This window comes from Ochotona princeps, chromosome 26 (genome assembly GCF_030435755.1).
Source record: "Ochotona princeps isolate mOchPri1 chromosome 26, mOchPri1.hap1, whole genome shotgun sequence".
NCBI lineage: Eukaryota > Metazoa > Chordata > Mammalia > Lagomorpha > Ochotonidae > Ochotona > Ochotona princeps.
The window spans coordinates 2,933,423-2,948,797 of NC_080857.1; the positions used below are offsets into that span (position 1 = coordinate 2,933,423).

Sequence of the window (15,375 nt, forward strand, 5' to 3'; positions counted from 1 at the left end):
CTCGACTCTTGGCTGAACCAGGACAGGTAATCCCCTGGGCATGGTCCCGGTGTACTGCTCAGATGGGACAATGGATATAGCAGTGTTATTTCTGGTCTGTGTATTGTCAGGAGTCCCAGAAGAGGTGAGGCCTAGCAGTGATGGAAAGTGGGCAGAGAAGCCAGGGAAAGGTGAGTGTCTGCAGCTTTGGAAGTGTGTCCAGGTTATTCGTTGTGTGTCTCTTAGGAGAACTTGTATCGTTGGGGAAGCTGGGACATAGGTCTTCAGCTTAACGGATGGACTTCAGGGTAATGACCATTTGTTCCTCTTGGGGTTATGTTTGGTTGGATTATGTCTGGATGGATTATGATTGGTTGGCTTGCCATATGGACTTGTGATTTGCTATTTCTAGTGAGCTCTATTATCACCAAGCTTGGTTAATAAAGACTCCTTAATCAAAAAAAAAAAAAAAAAGTGTGTGGTCCTTCAAGCCTTCCAAGAAGGCAGGACCCCTCCAGCTCTGCCAGCCCAGCCCAGAGGGCTCCTTGGAGGAGGCGCACAGCCAGTGCCCGGGGCCTTGCTGAAGGACACCTTGCTGAGGGTGGCTGGGCCCCTGCGGTTCCTGGACCTGCTGGGCCTGGCAAACAGGCTGCAGCTGCCTGGGCAGGTGGATGCTGTGGTTGGAGTCTGGAGCCTAGGGTATGGGGTGCTGAGCCAGGAGAGCAAGGAGGGCTGCCTGGGAGCGGAGACTGGCATGCGCTGGTCTGTCTTACATAGGCCTGCAGTTGCTGCTTCACCTCCGGGAGCCTCATTCTTCGCCTGTAGCTGGGGGGTTCATGTCGCTGCTTTGCCCTGAGCAGTGGCCGGGGTTGGTTTGTGATCAGGCCCACCTGGGAGCTTGGTCAGGTCCGCCTGCAGGGTGACTGGTGGCTCTTGTGGGATGACAACGTCTTGCTTCCTGTCCCCAGCCTGTGGTTGGAGGTCGGGAGTGGGGTCCCCAACCCTGCCCCCTTCTGTGTGTGGGGGTTCAGGATGGGTCAGGGGGTTGAGGGTCGCCCTGGAGGGCAGTGGTTGTCCTGTGACGGGGGTGCAGGTGCAGGCTGTGGTGGCTCTGTGTGGCACAGCTGTGTCCCAGAACGTGCCCTGTGTAGACTTCCACTTGCACACCTGCTTTATGCCAGGTACCTGTGGGCCATGCAGCATGTCCTGCCCAGGTGAGGCCTGCGCGGGTTGCGGGGTGGAAGGGAGATAAGGCCGAGCTCTTGGAAGCTGGGGTAGGGTTGGGGAGAGTCACTGTTCTCAGAGCCATTTTCTGCCCCAGGGGAGCCCTGTTACCCAAGGCCCTGCTGGGCTGGGCCCTGAGCCTGGACCACTATCACCCCCCGCCCTGACAGAGTGCAAGTGAAGGGAGGTGACTCTGGGGAGTGCACCTGTCTGCGGCAGCCTGGAGCCACTAGCTGGGTTCCCATAGAGGATGTCATTGTGCACCTGTGTCCCTGGGTGTCTGTGCCTGCCAGTGTCATTCTGTGTCACTGTGTCCTGGCCCCCGGACTCAGCGTCTGTGAAGAGACGATGAATCCCAGCCTGGGTCCCATAGTCCCCTGTCAGGCCTACAGCCCCTCCTGGGAGCCTTTCCTGCCTATTATCCAGGAGGTGGCACTGGGGCATTAGTGCCCCCCAGGGAGGCCCTGGGCAGGCCAGGGTCCCTGGAGTCCCCAGCATCCCGGGGGCCTGATACTCCCTCCCACTGGCCTCTTCCCTTCCCCGCCTGACCTCTCCCTGTCATGTCTGGCTTCCTGGGCTTGTCTCCCAAGCAGTCCACTTGAATCTTTGTCTTATGGCTTCCTGCCAAGGCCCCCAGGCCAGCACTTAGGGTGGTCAGCTGCAGGAGCAGCACAGGGACCTGTCTGACGGCGTGGTTGTCAAGTGAATGTTGTGTGAGGGCTTAGCGTGCCAGCCCGGTCCTGGGTCCCTGTGCCCCCAGGGAGGTGAGCCAAGGGTGACGTCGGCCTCCCTCGTGGCTGCAGCTCTCATCACGGTAAACCCTAGGATTAATCTAATTACATGCTCGCCCGAGTGCTAGGGTTCCTGGGCGCCCAGTGGGGCCCCGAGTTTCTGCTGGGGAGTGGGGTGGGGGTGGGTTCCATCCTCCTGGAGTGCCCTCCTGCCTGAGCTCTGACCCTAGGCGAGGGCAGGTGCTGGTCGTGGTGTGGACTGAGACGACTACAGCGAGGGGAGGGGGATGTGATGTGACACCTTGGCTTAGCACATTCTCCTAAAAGAATGAATGATTCCTTGTGGGTCCAAGGGCATTGTTCTGCTCTCGCTCCTGGGCAGGCAGGCAGCACTCTGTAATGTGGTGGGGAGGGGTCGAGTTCTCCCCCATATCACTAGGGAGAGACGCCGCCTGCACGAGGCAGTGGCGGGGACAGGGTGGTGCTCTCAGCTCTGGGGGAGCAGCCTCGGCTGTGTGGACACAGTGGGTGTCCTTTGGTGACTGAGTCAACCATTTGGGATGGATCCCCCTGCTGTGGCTGGGTGGTCTTGACTGGGTGGCTTCTTCAGTTGTTCCTAAACAGAACCACCCAGTGAGTGGGTTTGTTCCCTGATACACAGCGGGGAGCCCCAACAAAGGAGTGAGTGGGAGCAGCTCCTGGCTGTGGGCCCTGAGGTTAGGTGCTGGCTGTGGGTGGCTTGTGGGTTGACCTTCCATGGCCGTCCCTGTCCTTTTCCTCTTGCTGTGGTCCATCTGGGAGGTGCTGGTGGACCTCAGGGGGCGGGCGGACATGCGGGGAGCCATTGGCTCAGCCGTGGGGAGCGGCAGGGTAGGTGGCCCTGCTGCAGGCCTGGCCACCCCATGGTTCTGTGGCCGCCCAGGGTAGTGCCAGGTAGCACCGTCTCTGGCTGTTGGGCACAGTACCAGGCTGATCTTCCTCCGGTACAGGCTCTGCTGGGAGCTCTGACTGGAGGTGGGGCCGTGACAGAGTGTAAGGAAGTAGCTGGCAGCCACGGACGCCCCCTTGTCTGTTTGTGTTCCAGCCCTCCCCAGAGCAGCCAGACGCTAGGCCCTGACCTGACCTGCTGGGTGACCTGGCTGGTGAGGGAGAAAGTGGGCCATTTTATTCCTGTGACTTGCTGACCTGGCAAAGAGGGCCGTTGGCTGTGTGGTGCTGCGGGGCTTCAGTGTGGTGCTGGCTGCAGGGGGAGCCAGGTGTCCAGATGTTGTATCTGGGAGGGAGCACGCCTGGGCCAGGAGGGCACCGGGCTCCTGAGTGCGAAGGAGCGAGCTGGGGGCATGTGGGCTTGACTGGCCCAGTGTTGGCTGCAGGCACTTCAACACCGTCCTGTAGGCAGGAGACAGGACAGGAAGTCGGGGCCGGTGGAGCTGTGCCTGACACACAGGTTTGGGTGGGGTGGGCATGGGAGCTGCCTAAGTAAACTGAGTCCGTGGAAGGAGGACCTGGGCAGGGCTGGGCTGTGGTCAGTAGTGACCATGACCGCAGAAGGGTGTGAATGAGTCAGGTTGACAGCTGCATGCTGGGGCTGGCCGCGTCCCTGTCCCGGGCCTGAGAGGGGAGGCTGGTGCAGTCGCTTGCTGAATCAGTGTGAGGGGGACAGGCCACTCCACTTCTTGGAAACTTGTTTGCTTGGCTGTCACCTGGCGGAGCTGCTCCAGCTGCTGCCTGTGGGTGCAAGGTGGGGAGAGGACCCAGAGCCGGCCTCTGCAAGGCTGCACATTCCTGAGGGCTGACTCCTGGGATTGCCGGGGGCTGGGCTGGGGCACCCCAATTCCTGCTCTGGGCTGGGCCAGACATTCCCTGGCGGAGTGGGTGGGGCCTCCTGAGGGCCTTTGGGTGTGCTCTGGGTCACAGTGGCCAGGCTCTGGCAGGGAGCCCTGTGTGGTCCCTGGGCGTGTGCCTCAACCTACAGCACCCAGGGGAATTTGACACACCGGGTTGGTTGAAGTATCTGGCATCCAGGGCCTTGTGTGACCCAGGGCCACTGTCTCCCCCTTCCGTCTATACGTGCTGCTGCGCAGTGACTAGGACAGGGGTCTGGGCTGTGTGACTGCTGCTGGGGGATGTCACAGCAGGCTCCTGGCAGGGGGGACGCCTCACCCAACTGGCTCACAGAGGGGCTCTAGGCCAGCACGGGCCCAGAGAGTTGGCCTGAGAGTTGTGCCTCTGCCATCTGCAGGAGTGTCCTGGGGTCATAACCAGCTCACCTTGGAGCAGCTGCAGTGCGGTGGAGCGGGGAGGAACTACAGCTGCTGACACTGGAGCCCCAGTCACCCTCCCACCAAGGCCCTGGGTGGTGGTGCTCGGCTGCGTGGATCAGAGCTTCTGTGGGGGCCTGAAGCCCCTGGGGAGTCTAAGATGGCTGGGAGAGACTCCCAGCCGTTGTCATGCAGCTCCAGGAATCAGACTCGGCAAGGTGGGTTGTCTCCCGGGGATGAGTCTGCGATGGCTAACGTGCCCTCCCCTTCCTCTCACCTGCAGATCCATCGTCCACCTACATCCGACAGCTGGAGTCCAAGGTGAAGTTGCTGGAGGGTGACAAGCTCCTGACACAGGTAGATGAACTATGGCAGTGGCTGCCCCAGGGCTCCCCGCCACCCCAGCCTCCCTGGGGCTCCCTGCCTGCGTGGTGCCCGCTGCTGCCACCTGCCCCAGGGCTCCCCGCCACCCCAGCCTCCCTGGGGCTCCCTGCCTGCGTGGTGCCCACTGCTGCCACCTGCCCCACGTAACAGCCTGATCCTGCCTGTGGCTCCTAGGGCCTGTGCTGGGCCTGGGCCAGAGATGGCAGGAACAGGGATTGGTGGAGGAACGGGTTGTGTTGCCTCTGTGTCCCTGGAGGCTCTGGGAGAGAGGCAGGGTGCAGAGGGGTGGGCTGGGAGAGCGGGCAATGCTGCATGCTATAGAGGGGACAAGTGCCTGCCTCAGAGCTGGAGGCCTCTCCTGCTGGGGAGGGGTGGGGAGGCTGTGGTCAGCCCCTGTTGGGGTGCTCTGCCCACCACTCCAGCCTGCGTGCCCCTGGAATCTAGCCCAGGCTTTATCTCAACCTCCCCGCTCCTGCTGCTGACCCAGAATACCAAAGTGTTTCTCTGGGAACCCAGGGATGGCTTAGTTGATGGACCCCATCGCTAGGCGACCACTGTACTCACTGTACTCGGCACCCCAGACGGCGAGCAGAGCCCCACCCCCACCCTGCCATGCTCACAGCTCCTCCCTCCCCCTGCTACTGTGCCTTGTGGGCCTTGAGAAGCAGAGCCTGGTGGGACCTAGCAGGCCATCCTGCCCATCCTACACGCCTGCACTGCCACACGCCATGCACATGTGAGCACATGCGAGCCAGTGCTACGCTGCAGGACTGGACTCCATCATGCTACATGTTACATGTTGGTTTCAGGGCCTGTAGACAGAACAGCTCTGATGGAACTGGCTCCCTGGGGCTCCGGTTCTACTTGGGCCTGGCCTTGGGGCAGCCTGGTTGCTACAGAGGCAGAGCCAGCAGCAGACTGGCTGGATGGGTCGGGGTGCTCATTGGGCTAGTGTGTGGGGGGTGTTCTGGGGGCTGGAGGGCGTACCCTTGCCAGGGAGCAGTTGGTGTCCAGGGTATAAAGAGGATTGTCAGCCCTGAGGTGAGAGAGAGAGATCAGTAGCTGGGACTGGGACAGGCCAAAGCTAGGAAGGGTCCCAGCTGGCTGGTAGGAGCTCAGGTACTTGGGCCATCTTCTGCTGCTTTTCCTGGCACAGAGCTGGGTCGGAACACAGAACAGTGCTCATATGGAGTGCCAGCATTGCAGGCAGTAGCTTAGCCTGCTGCGCCACAACACAGCCCCAGTTAATTGCTCCTTGGAGAAGCAGGTTTAGGGCAGAGTGGGAGCTGGGACTCCATGGTACTATTGGTGGTGTCTCCCTGCAGGGGCGTGTGTGTGACAGGGAGGGTGTGGGCATGTAGGCCTAGCCACAAGCCCACTAGGGATTCTGCTTCCCTGTTGGCAGGAGTGCCCCCAGCCGCTGAGCTGCATTGTCCTGCCCGGCAGAGCCACTGCAGGGGTACCTCTGACTGAGGACATGTGGCAAACATGGTCTTGCAGGCCGTACACCAGCAGCTCTCCTTCCTTCCTGGGGTACACCCAGCTTCCTGTGGAGGCCCCCAAGCATGACAGTCTGTCTGCCTCAGATTCACCTGTGCAGAGGCGGAGGTGGACGGAAGCACGAGCCCTGAGCAACGGAGAGGGGCAGCCAAGTGGGCAGGGGGCCGTCTATATTGTCATGCCCACCTGTGCCCTTGCCCTGGCCTTCTGGGGGCAGACTGGCCTGAGCCTGGGCTTGCTGGCTGCAGTGGCGAACCTGTGGTTTAAGGTCAGGAACCTGCCTCGGTCCTGCTGGGACCTTGGAGACCGACTAGTGCAGGAACGCCTGTCTCCGTAGACTTGGCCTTCTCCCTGGGCAGTCTGGTGAGGCCGAGCCCCTTGGGGGTGGCCCCCTGAGCTCGTGTTTTTGTGTTGTGGGGACCAGGGGCAGGGCACCCAGGTCCTTTGCCAAAGCATAGGGATCTCCTGGCAGATGGGTATCAGGGTGGCACCCAGCCAGCATCCTGAGAAAGGGGGCAGCCATGGGCCTTGCCTGCTCTGTCCTGGGCTGCAGCAGGAGGGGCCCGCCCTGAACCCCACAGCCAAAACCCCAGGAGCCGCTGGCATCGGCACAGCTGTAGAAGTGTCCAGACTCCCCGAAGGGCCTCCTGGTGGCCCTGCCGTGCACAGCTGCCTGCTTGAGTCTGGGGGGTGGGGCACGCTGCTGGCATGGAGGGCACAGCTGTTGGTGGTTGGGTCGGGGAAGGAGATGGAGAGATGGGTCCCCCGACCTGCTTGGTGCTTCCCAGGCTGCCTTCAATGTTACCACCTCCCAGGGGCCCACTGGCACTGCCCCTGCTGCAGGGCTGAGCAGGCTGGGGCTGCCCTTGGAGCATGGCCTCTAGTCTGTGCCCCTAACCCCAACTACCCTCCTGTCCCAGCTCGAGGCTCAGCTGGTGAGATCGGGTGCTGGAGGACAGCTGGGCGCCCTGGGCTTGTCTGGGGGTGTGGGAGGCTGGGGTTTGCGGGGCTGCCTTCCTCCTGGGTTCTCTGCTCAGGCATCACTCTGTGGTCCCCCTGGCCACCTGCAGGTGCCTGCGTGCCCGCTGCCAGCTCTCTGAGCTCCTTTGTAGATGGGGAACCCTCCCTTGGAGATACCGCCCTAGCCCTGCTGGCTTGTCAGCTGCTGGAGCCCGGGGCGGCAGGGTCTGAGCGGTCACTTCTGAATGTGCCACACTCAGTGCCAACCTCCCAGTCTGGGCTGGGAGGGAGGGGGTTGTACCGTAGGGAGGCCAGGTGATGCTGTCGTGCGCACTGGGGAGTGGAGGGGACGCCGACCGCTGCCTCGCGGCGTGGCCTGACCCCTCGGTTACTCTGCTGTTTGAATCTCAGCAACCCCAGTTCTAGCCGCAGAAGGCAGAGGAGCAAAGGAGGAGGGGCAAAGTCTTGGGGTGTGGGTGGCAGAGCCTGCCTGTCCCCGCCCCCCCCGCCACGGCCTCTATTTAACTCCAAAATAGCTTTAATTAAAAATGTGCCCAAGTGCTCACAGGCTAAATGACTGTATCGCAGTTGGTATTTTTTCTCTCGTGTCGGCTTTAAAATTTCATCAGCACAGCTGCTTCCTGTGCGGTGACTCATCGTGGCACTCCGTGCGTGTTGTTACTCTTGGATTCTCTGCGCTGTGCCCAGTGGCCGGTGGGGGCCAGGCCCGCTGGAACTGACACTGGGGCCTCCCCTGCTGGGTGGATAAATGAAGCCTCCCGACTGTGCGCCAAGAAGCCCTTGGGCTGCTCTCTCTGGGGTGGGCCAGGGGGCGGCTGGCGGGAGACCGTGGACCCAGCCACCCCTCCTTTCTGTACCCACCACTTGCCATCATGTGGGTGCTACAGGGCCCCGGACCCCCGGGCTAGAAGTGACCCAGGCACTGTGGCAGCTGTGGATGGCTTAATCTGGGCTTGGCAATGGTGGATTTCCTGGCATGAGTGCTGCATTACTTTGCCAGGACTCCTGGGGCCATAAGCAACCCAAACCTCTCCCTCAGTCTCCTAGGGGCCCTGAGTTCAAGGTTAAGGGGTCAGCGAGCCCCTTCACCTTGGCTTGTTCCCATTGCAGGGGCCCAAGCTTCCCTGCTTTCCCAGGCACATTAGCAGGGAGCTGGATTGGAAGTGGAGCAGCCTAGACTCTAACCGGTGCCCAATGGGATGTGAATGTTGCAGGTAGCGGCTTTGCCCTCAGCACCAGCCCCCCAGTGACCCTATTTTACCCCATCTTGGGCGGGGTGGGAACGGACTGCAACGCTTCTGCCCCTGGGACTCAGGCAGCCCAGGTCTGTGCCTGGCTGCTGACCCAGCCTCCTGCGCTCTGGGGGCAGCGGGGGAGGGCCCAGGCACCTGCTGGAGTTCCCAGCTCCTGGCTCGGCCTTGGCTCTTGCAGGCATGTGCGGGTGTCGGCTAGCTGTGCTTGCTCTGTCTCAGGTGTGTGGGGGGCTGGGGAGAGACCTCACGTTCTGAGATCCTAGGCTTAAGACAGTTGAACTCACAGCAGGGACGGAGGGAGATTGGGCTGGGGGCGTGCCTGCCCCAGTGTGCCATGCTGTGAGACCATGCCTGAAGCAGCATCCCAGCGGGCATGCCCTCTGGGCTTTTTCCTGGTCCTCAGGGCCCAGGGTTTGTAAATGGCAGCTGACCCAGGTGTGTCTCCCCACCTCCCTTGGTATCTCTGCCCCTTGTCTGAGGTTTGTGGTATGGACTCAGCTGCCACCATCCGAGTCTGCATCTTGGTAATGTTTCCTGGGTCCCCATGTGGTTGGGCTGTCCTCGTCCGAGGTCCTTGTGCTCGGGCACTGCGGGACGCTGGGCTCCCTGTATTTGCAGCAGCTCTGTGGGCTGCCATCTTGGGACCCAGTTCGAGCCCACCCCTCCTCTGCCTCGCTAGGGGCCTGGTCCGTGTCCCTGTGTCGTGGGCAGTGTAACACCTAGTATTGGAGGGCCAGACTCCACCCAGCCTCTCCTTGGCAGTGACTAGCAGGTGGCTAGCAGGTGGCCAGTCCAGTGTAGGGGCTCAGCCTGCCTCACCCAAGCCAGGCTGAGAAACCGCAGTCATTGGGCCTGTTGCCACCAGCTTTGTCTCCATCTGTGGCCTGGGTCTATTCATGGTGCCTGCCCCGTGTGTGGCAGTTGCTGGCCTGTGGGGAGAGCTGTCGTGCTAGGGGGGATATGGGGTGCCGTGGGGTATTGCCTCTGGGCTCTGAACCATCCCCCAGCCTCCACTTAGCCCCAGAGCTGAAGCCGACACCAAACCTTGGGCAGTGAGTCCTCAGATGTGCGGGTCCTCAGCCAAGGCAGGTTCCTTGCACAATGCCAGTCTACCCCCTTCCAAAGCTCCCTGCCCGCCAGCTGGCCTCTCCGTCCCTCATTAGAGCAAGCACTGGGGACCCAGGGCGGGTGACGGTCCCTGTATCGGTGGGACCTGACCAGGCTGTCAGCCACCGCGTCCTAGGCCCTGTGGTCCTGCTGGTTCCTGTCTGAGCTGGGCGCAGTGCTGGGTATGTGCAGTGAGGTCAGTCACCCTGTGGAGCAGCGAGGCCAGCCACGGGGTTACCTCCAGCCCCTGCGGAGCAGCGAGGCCAGCGTTGGGGCCCCCCCACTGCCCATGGCGCATGCAGCCCCTGGTTCTACCGGCCTGCACTGGAGCCAAGAGAAAGTGAGAGGCAGATGCAGTTGGTGTGAGCAAGTGGCTCTCTTGGGGGGCCTTGCAGACCGTCTGTGCCTCACTGGCCCTTCTGAGCTGCCTGAGATCTTGGGTTCAGGGCCAGTGTCGTCCTCGTGAGCTTTGGCGTGAGCGCTGAAGTGGGTTCCCTGGGGATGCAGTGTCCTTGTTGGCCTCTGGGTGTTCTCCCGAGGCTCTGTCACCACCGGTGCGGTCGCCCAGTCTAGCCCGGCCGAGGTCCTGTGGCTTTGCGCCCTGGAGGGACGGGGCGGGCAGCAGTGGTGGGTGAGCCGGGCGCGTGCTGGGTGACGCTGCTCTTTCCTTCCAGCTGCCCTCCCCCTACGGCCGCCCGAGGAGCTGGCTGCAGGTAGAGCTGTTGGTGTGGCCAGCGTGTGCTGTGGTGCTGTGGGCTATTCCAAGTGCTGTGTGATGTGACTGCTGTGTCCCCACCCCTGTGCCTCACTGGGGTGGGGGGGAGTGGGGAGACTGCAACCACTGCATCCTTCCCAGGCTGCGCCTTCCTTGGAGCTGCCGTTCTGTTCCAGCTTTGCAGACATAGTGGCCAGGAGCCCAAAGCCGACTGGGAGGGGGCAGGCCGATGGCAGTGCCTGCTCCGCAGGAGAGCCCTGTGGTCGGAGCAGGTTAAGGGCTTGGCTGGGGTGGTCCTAGTGCCAGGTCTCCATTGCCCCAGCTGTAGTCCTGGGAGCTGGCACCAGGGGTGCTGTGTGGCCTCAAGGCCCTAGCTGCGGTCCTGCCAGCCTTTGGGCCTGCAGTGGCTTCCTCTGCATTGTCCTCCTCCCACCCTGGGCTTCCCACCCCCGCCTGCCTGTCTGCCTTCCCCCACAGGGGTGGGAGGTTGGCTAGTTCAAGGTTCCTTGCTTCTCACTTCTGCTGTGGTCCCATGGAGCCAGGCAATTGTGTGGCACAGGGGTTGTTCTGGGCACTGCAGGACACTCAGCAGCCTTCCTGGCTGGCACTCATTCCTTGCCAAAGCTACCATCCTGGGTGACAGCCAGGAATGGCTGCTGTTCCCTTCAGACAGAGCCACCAGGGCAGGCCCTGGCTTGGGACCATCCAGCCGTGGCAGACAGGACCCTAATGAGAGGACCGCAACGTGCTGAGCTCATAGCTGTCACTGGCCACCCTCCTGCCTCGTCCCCTGGGACCCACCTGCTGTGGAGCGTGACGGTGTGGCTGGGTTCCATTAGTGTGCTAGATCCTGGCAGAAGCATGCGGGGCTGTGTCGAGGGTAACAGATTCCAGGGCCCAGTGAGGGGGTCTCAGTCTGCACAGCAAGGAGGGGGGTGCTCATTAACTCCTTGTCCCATATGCACATCCCCTCTACTCTGGGGCCCTGAGTCCTGTGACTGCCGGCAGCACTGTGGAAGGAGGGAAGGCAGCATGGCTGGCACCCTGAGGCAGCGTGGCCCATGCTGGGCCAGGGTCGGGAGATGACCCAGTGGGCCTGGCGTGGCTGTGAAGCCCTGGGCAGAGGCTTGGTGGGGTGGGCCCTGCAGCCCCCTGCCCACCCCTGTATCCACAACCCTGCTTTGGACGTGTGTGCTGCTCCGCCCCCCACCCTGCATGGGCAGGTGCTGCGCGCCTCATGTCCCTCTCCCTGGGCCTGGGATCCACTCTGGGCTGCTCCCGTGTGCCTCCCTATGCCCCCAGTGCACAGCAGCCTCCTCTTGGCCGCCTGGCCCCGGCAGTAGGCAGCAGGGTGCTGTAATTTGAATGTGAGTGCAGTAATGGTTACTCATTTGATGCATCATTGCTCACACTGCCACTTAATGAGAGTGTGCGTTTCTCCTCGCCTGGCTTTGTGGCTCGCTAATAAAGTCCTGTGGACACGCAAATGTTTACAGATGCACAGCTTGCCTGCTGCTAATTAAAAAATGTCCCCAGCCCATGGCCCATGGGCACAGGGCTCCTCCAAGGAAGTGATCTGGGGGTGGAGGAGGCCCCGCCACAGCCCAGGGCAGAGATGTGGTAGACAGGGTGAGGCTCCAGCACACACCCGCCTCTGCCGTGTGTGTGCCCGGAAGGGGCAGGGCCTAGCTGTCCTGGTCCTAGTGGCCTGTGGGATGAGCTGTGTGAGCTGTATGGCTGTGTGTGGGCCCGGCTGCATCCTACTCCCCGCCAGTGGGGCCAGGCAGCTGAGTGCCTCCTGGAAGAGCATTGGGGGCCGCCCTGCTTCTAAGTGGGTGCTGGAGCATGTCCACTTGGGGCTGTGCCTTGGCCACTCTTTGTTACCTAGTGGGAGGGGCTTCTCCAGACCAGACCCTTATGGTCCAAGACTGACACTCCTTTGTGGATGATGCTCACAAAGCCCTCTGAAGCTTGGCAGGTTTTGGGGGCCACTGCAGGAGGGTGGGTCCCCACTTCTTGGTGCCCCTCTGATCTTGGGTCCCACCCAGGCCTTCCCTGAGGCTGAAGGGACAGCTCCCAGCCGCGATGTGCCTGGCTAACCTTCAGGCATCCTTTGTGTGCCCTGCTGTGACTTCCTGGCTTAGACAGGTCCTTCCCTGGCAGGTGCAGCAGCTTCTCCTGCAGGGGCTCCTGACACCTGCCCTGTGCTGCCTCCAAGCCCCCGGGGGTAGGGTCTGGTGGGGGTGAGGCCCAGGCTCTGAGCCGCAAGGTGTGTGTGGGGCCGGGTAGGGTGGATGGGGCTCCCTCCCAGACTGACAAGCAAGAAGAAGGACTCCCTAGTGTAGTGCAGCCTCCTCTGGGGGCCCCGGTGGGCACTTTGGAGGTCTTCTTGGTGAGGAGCAGGTTGTGTCTCCCGCTGGGGCCAAGAGGGAGTTTGGAACTGGACACTGGGCGGGCTGCTGGAGCACCTGGGGCTTCCTCCTGCAGGGAGCTTCCCTGGGCATTGCTCACAGCCCAGGACGTGTGAGGCCAGGGCAGGAAGTGTGGGACCCAGGAAGGCAGTTGTGGGTGGCAGGGCTGCCCCCTCCATCAATCCCTCACTGCTTCCTTCGCCCGGTGCCCGCCTGGGCTGGGGAGCCAGCCCCCTCTCACTGACCATGTTCTCTCGGCCCAGGCTGGCCCCGGAGAGTTCCGGACGCTGCGAAAAGGCTTCTCCCCCTACCACTCGGAATCCCAGCTCGCCACCTTGCCGCCACCCTACCAGGACGCCCTGCCCAATGTGAGTGCCAGCCTCAGGCCCCGCTGCAGGAGGAGAGGCCTGGGCTTGAACTGTTCTGTTAGTTGCTTGCTCTCTGCTTTGGGAGTCAATGCTCTTGCCTGCGGTTGCCCATGGAATAGGTGGGGTACATGTGGTCAGAAGCTCCAGGGCCAGTGAGCACAGGGTCTCCCTTTGGACAGGGTGGCAATGCCCACAGGGAGCTGGGGTAGGGGGATGAGGAGACTGGGGTGGGATGGTGAGGGGAGGGGTTGTGTGTGTGTTGCGCCCCCTGCTGGTGGATGGGTGGGGGGTGGTTGAGTGTGTGTATGTATCTGGCGCCCCCTGCTGGCGCATGGGGAACATAAACTCCTCTGCACAAGGTCTGGCCTCTCCTCCCAACCTGGTTTCCCCTCAAGGCCTAACTGGGCTGCAGTTAGGGAGCCAAGTGCTTTGTGGGATGCTGGGTGTTTCCATAAGTCACAGCCCCAATCTAGCTTCCCCAGATTCAAAGGCTGTGCAGTCTTTAGGGCCTGGGCCCCCTAACTGCATGGTCTCAGTGTCTCATCCTCTCAGAGCAGCCTGGCTCCTGTAGGTAGAGGTGGGCCATGGGCCGTGGGCCAGCCTGGCCTGTTCCCCTTGTCTCTGCCGGGCAGGGGGCCATGTGATCCGCAGAATGGGGAGTATACTGTGGTGGGACTGGAGGTTTTTGGGATGCCCAGCTCCCACCCCATGTCCTCTTGCTCAGGCCCTGGCCCCACACCCAGTCCAGGTGTGTAGCAGCCAGCTGAGTGTGACCCCTTCTCCAGGGCCCAGCCTGCCCCGTGCCTGAGCTGCCCTCGCCCGCCTCTGCAGGCTACAGCTCTGCAGCCCAGAAGCCCGAGGCTGTCGTGCACGCCATGAAGGTGAGTACGTGGGGGGCACCAGGCACACTACAGGCTGTACACCCTCCTGGGGCTTGGGGCCTCTCTGTCCACCGTGAGGGAAGGACTCTGAAGGGGTTGGGCAGTGAGCCCACGTGTGCCACCTGCGTGCCGTTCCGGAGCCTCTGCAGCTGGGGACACGGGTTGGCTGGGCGCTAAGCGGGCAGTTGGGCTGGAACGAAGCTGGTGACTGGGGCACGCGATCCCAGCCTGGTCCCTCGTGCGGAGGCCTCAGCGTCCCCTGGTGAGGGGCTGACAGGTGGGCTGGGCACTTCCCTCAGGTCCTGGAGGTGCATGAGAACCTGGACCGGCAGCTCCAGGACAGCTGCGAGGAGGACCTGAGCGAGAAGGAGAAGGCCATCGTCCGTGAGATGTGCAACGTGAGTCGCCTTGTGGGGCTGGGTGGCCATGTGCTCAGGGGCCCCACCCCCAGAACCACCCAGGGTTTCTGGATGGAAGTCCACCGCCCAGCCTGACCATGTGCACTGCTGCTGTCGACCGTGGGGCCCTGGGCTAGTCTGCCTCCTGAGCTGCCGGAGCCCCATGGTGCTGCCACCGTGCCTCTGAGCTGGGGCTGCCTTGGGGTCTGCCTGGAGGATCCCCCCACATGCCTGCCCGAGTGCCCCTCCTGTGGAAGCTGGCTGGCCATGCTCCTGGGTGTCTTGGTCTGGCATAGCCCTCCTGGGCTACTTCCTGGTTCTTGCCAGGGTAGCCGTGAGGGAAGCTGGGCCCACGCTGTGATTGCCCTGCCCAGGGGCAGGCATGCACGTGGTACCTGGTCTGGGGCCGTGGCGTGCGTGGGCTCAGGGCCCGCTTCCCACTCACACCCTGCTGCACTTGTCCACAGGTGGTCTGGAGGAAACTGGGTGACGCCGCCAGCTCCAAGCCCTCTATCCGGCAGCACCTGTCTGGCAACCAGTTCAAGGGACCCTTGTAGGGCCGCCCTTCCACGGCTGCGGACTGGCACACCCGGGGCCCAGCTCAAGCGACCCTTGTAGGGTCGCCCTTCTACGGCTGCGGACTGGCACACCCGGGGCCCAGCACTGTCTTCCTTCTTGGGGGCGAATTGTACATAGGACATGGCGTGCTCTGGCCTGGTGGCTGTGGGTGACACTGACCAGGCCTCCACCTCCCACCTCACTCACCAGCAAACGACCGGACGAGAAGCCGCCGACCTGTCCCCAATGGGGCCCCGGGCCCTGGCCGTGTTAGCGAGAGGCTGGAGGCTGCTGGGACCCCAGGCTGAGGGACAGGCCTAGACTCCCGTGTCTCACCACACCTCCACCCTGCTGGCCGTGGGGCACCTGGGTCCTGGTGCAGGCGGCACCAGCTCTGCCTGGGCCCCTGGCCCCTGTCCTGGCTCAGTGAGCTGCATGGCTGCCTGCAGGCTGCTGCTCTGGGATCCCAGGTCCTTTTTCTGACCCCCGCCGTGCCCGACTGCCAGCTGCTGCTCAACCCCTGCCCTCCCACCCACCCTGTGCCTGCGGCTCGTCCCTCGCCGTAGTTTACACGACGGGCCAGGAGCACAGTGGGAGATCCCGTGCAGCCTGAGCCAGCTGTGT

General features: G+C 62.7%; 1 protein-coding gene across 2 annotated transcripts in view; it reads left to right on the plus strand.

Annotated features, from left to right (window-relative positions):
- CCDC85C (coiled-coil domain containing 85C) overlaps positions 1-15,112 on the plus strand; it is a 54,797-nt gene extending 39,685 nt beyond the window's left edge. The window contains exons 2-7 of one of the 2 annotated variants that reach the window (XM_058655381.1): positions 4,479-4,552; positions 12,810-12,914; positions 13,700-13,795; positions 14,095-14,193; positions 14,661-14,762; positions 14,824-15,112. In XM_058655381.1, the coding sequence (XP_058511364.1) occupies positions 4,479-4,552; positions 12,810-12,914; positions 13,700-13,795; positions 14,095-14,193; positions 14,661-14,750 (464 nt within the window). In that variant the 3' untranslated portion in view covers positions 14,751-14,762; positions 14,824-15,112. Of the gene's footprint in view, positions 1-4,478; positions 4,553-12,809; positions 12,915-13,699; positions 13,796-14,094; positions 14,194-14,660 lie in introns of both variants that reach the window. The other variant, XM_058655380.1, reaches the window with a different exon arrangement.
- Positions 15,113-15,375: the final 263 nt, after the last annotated feature.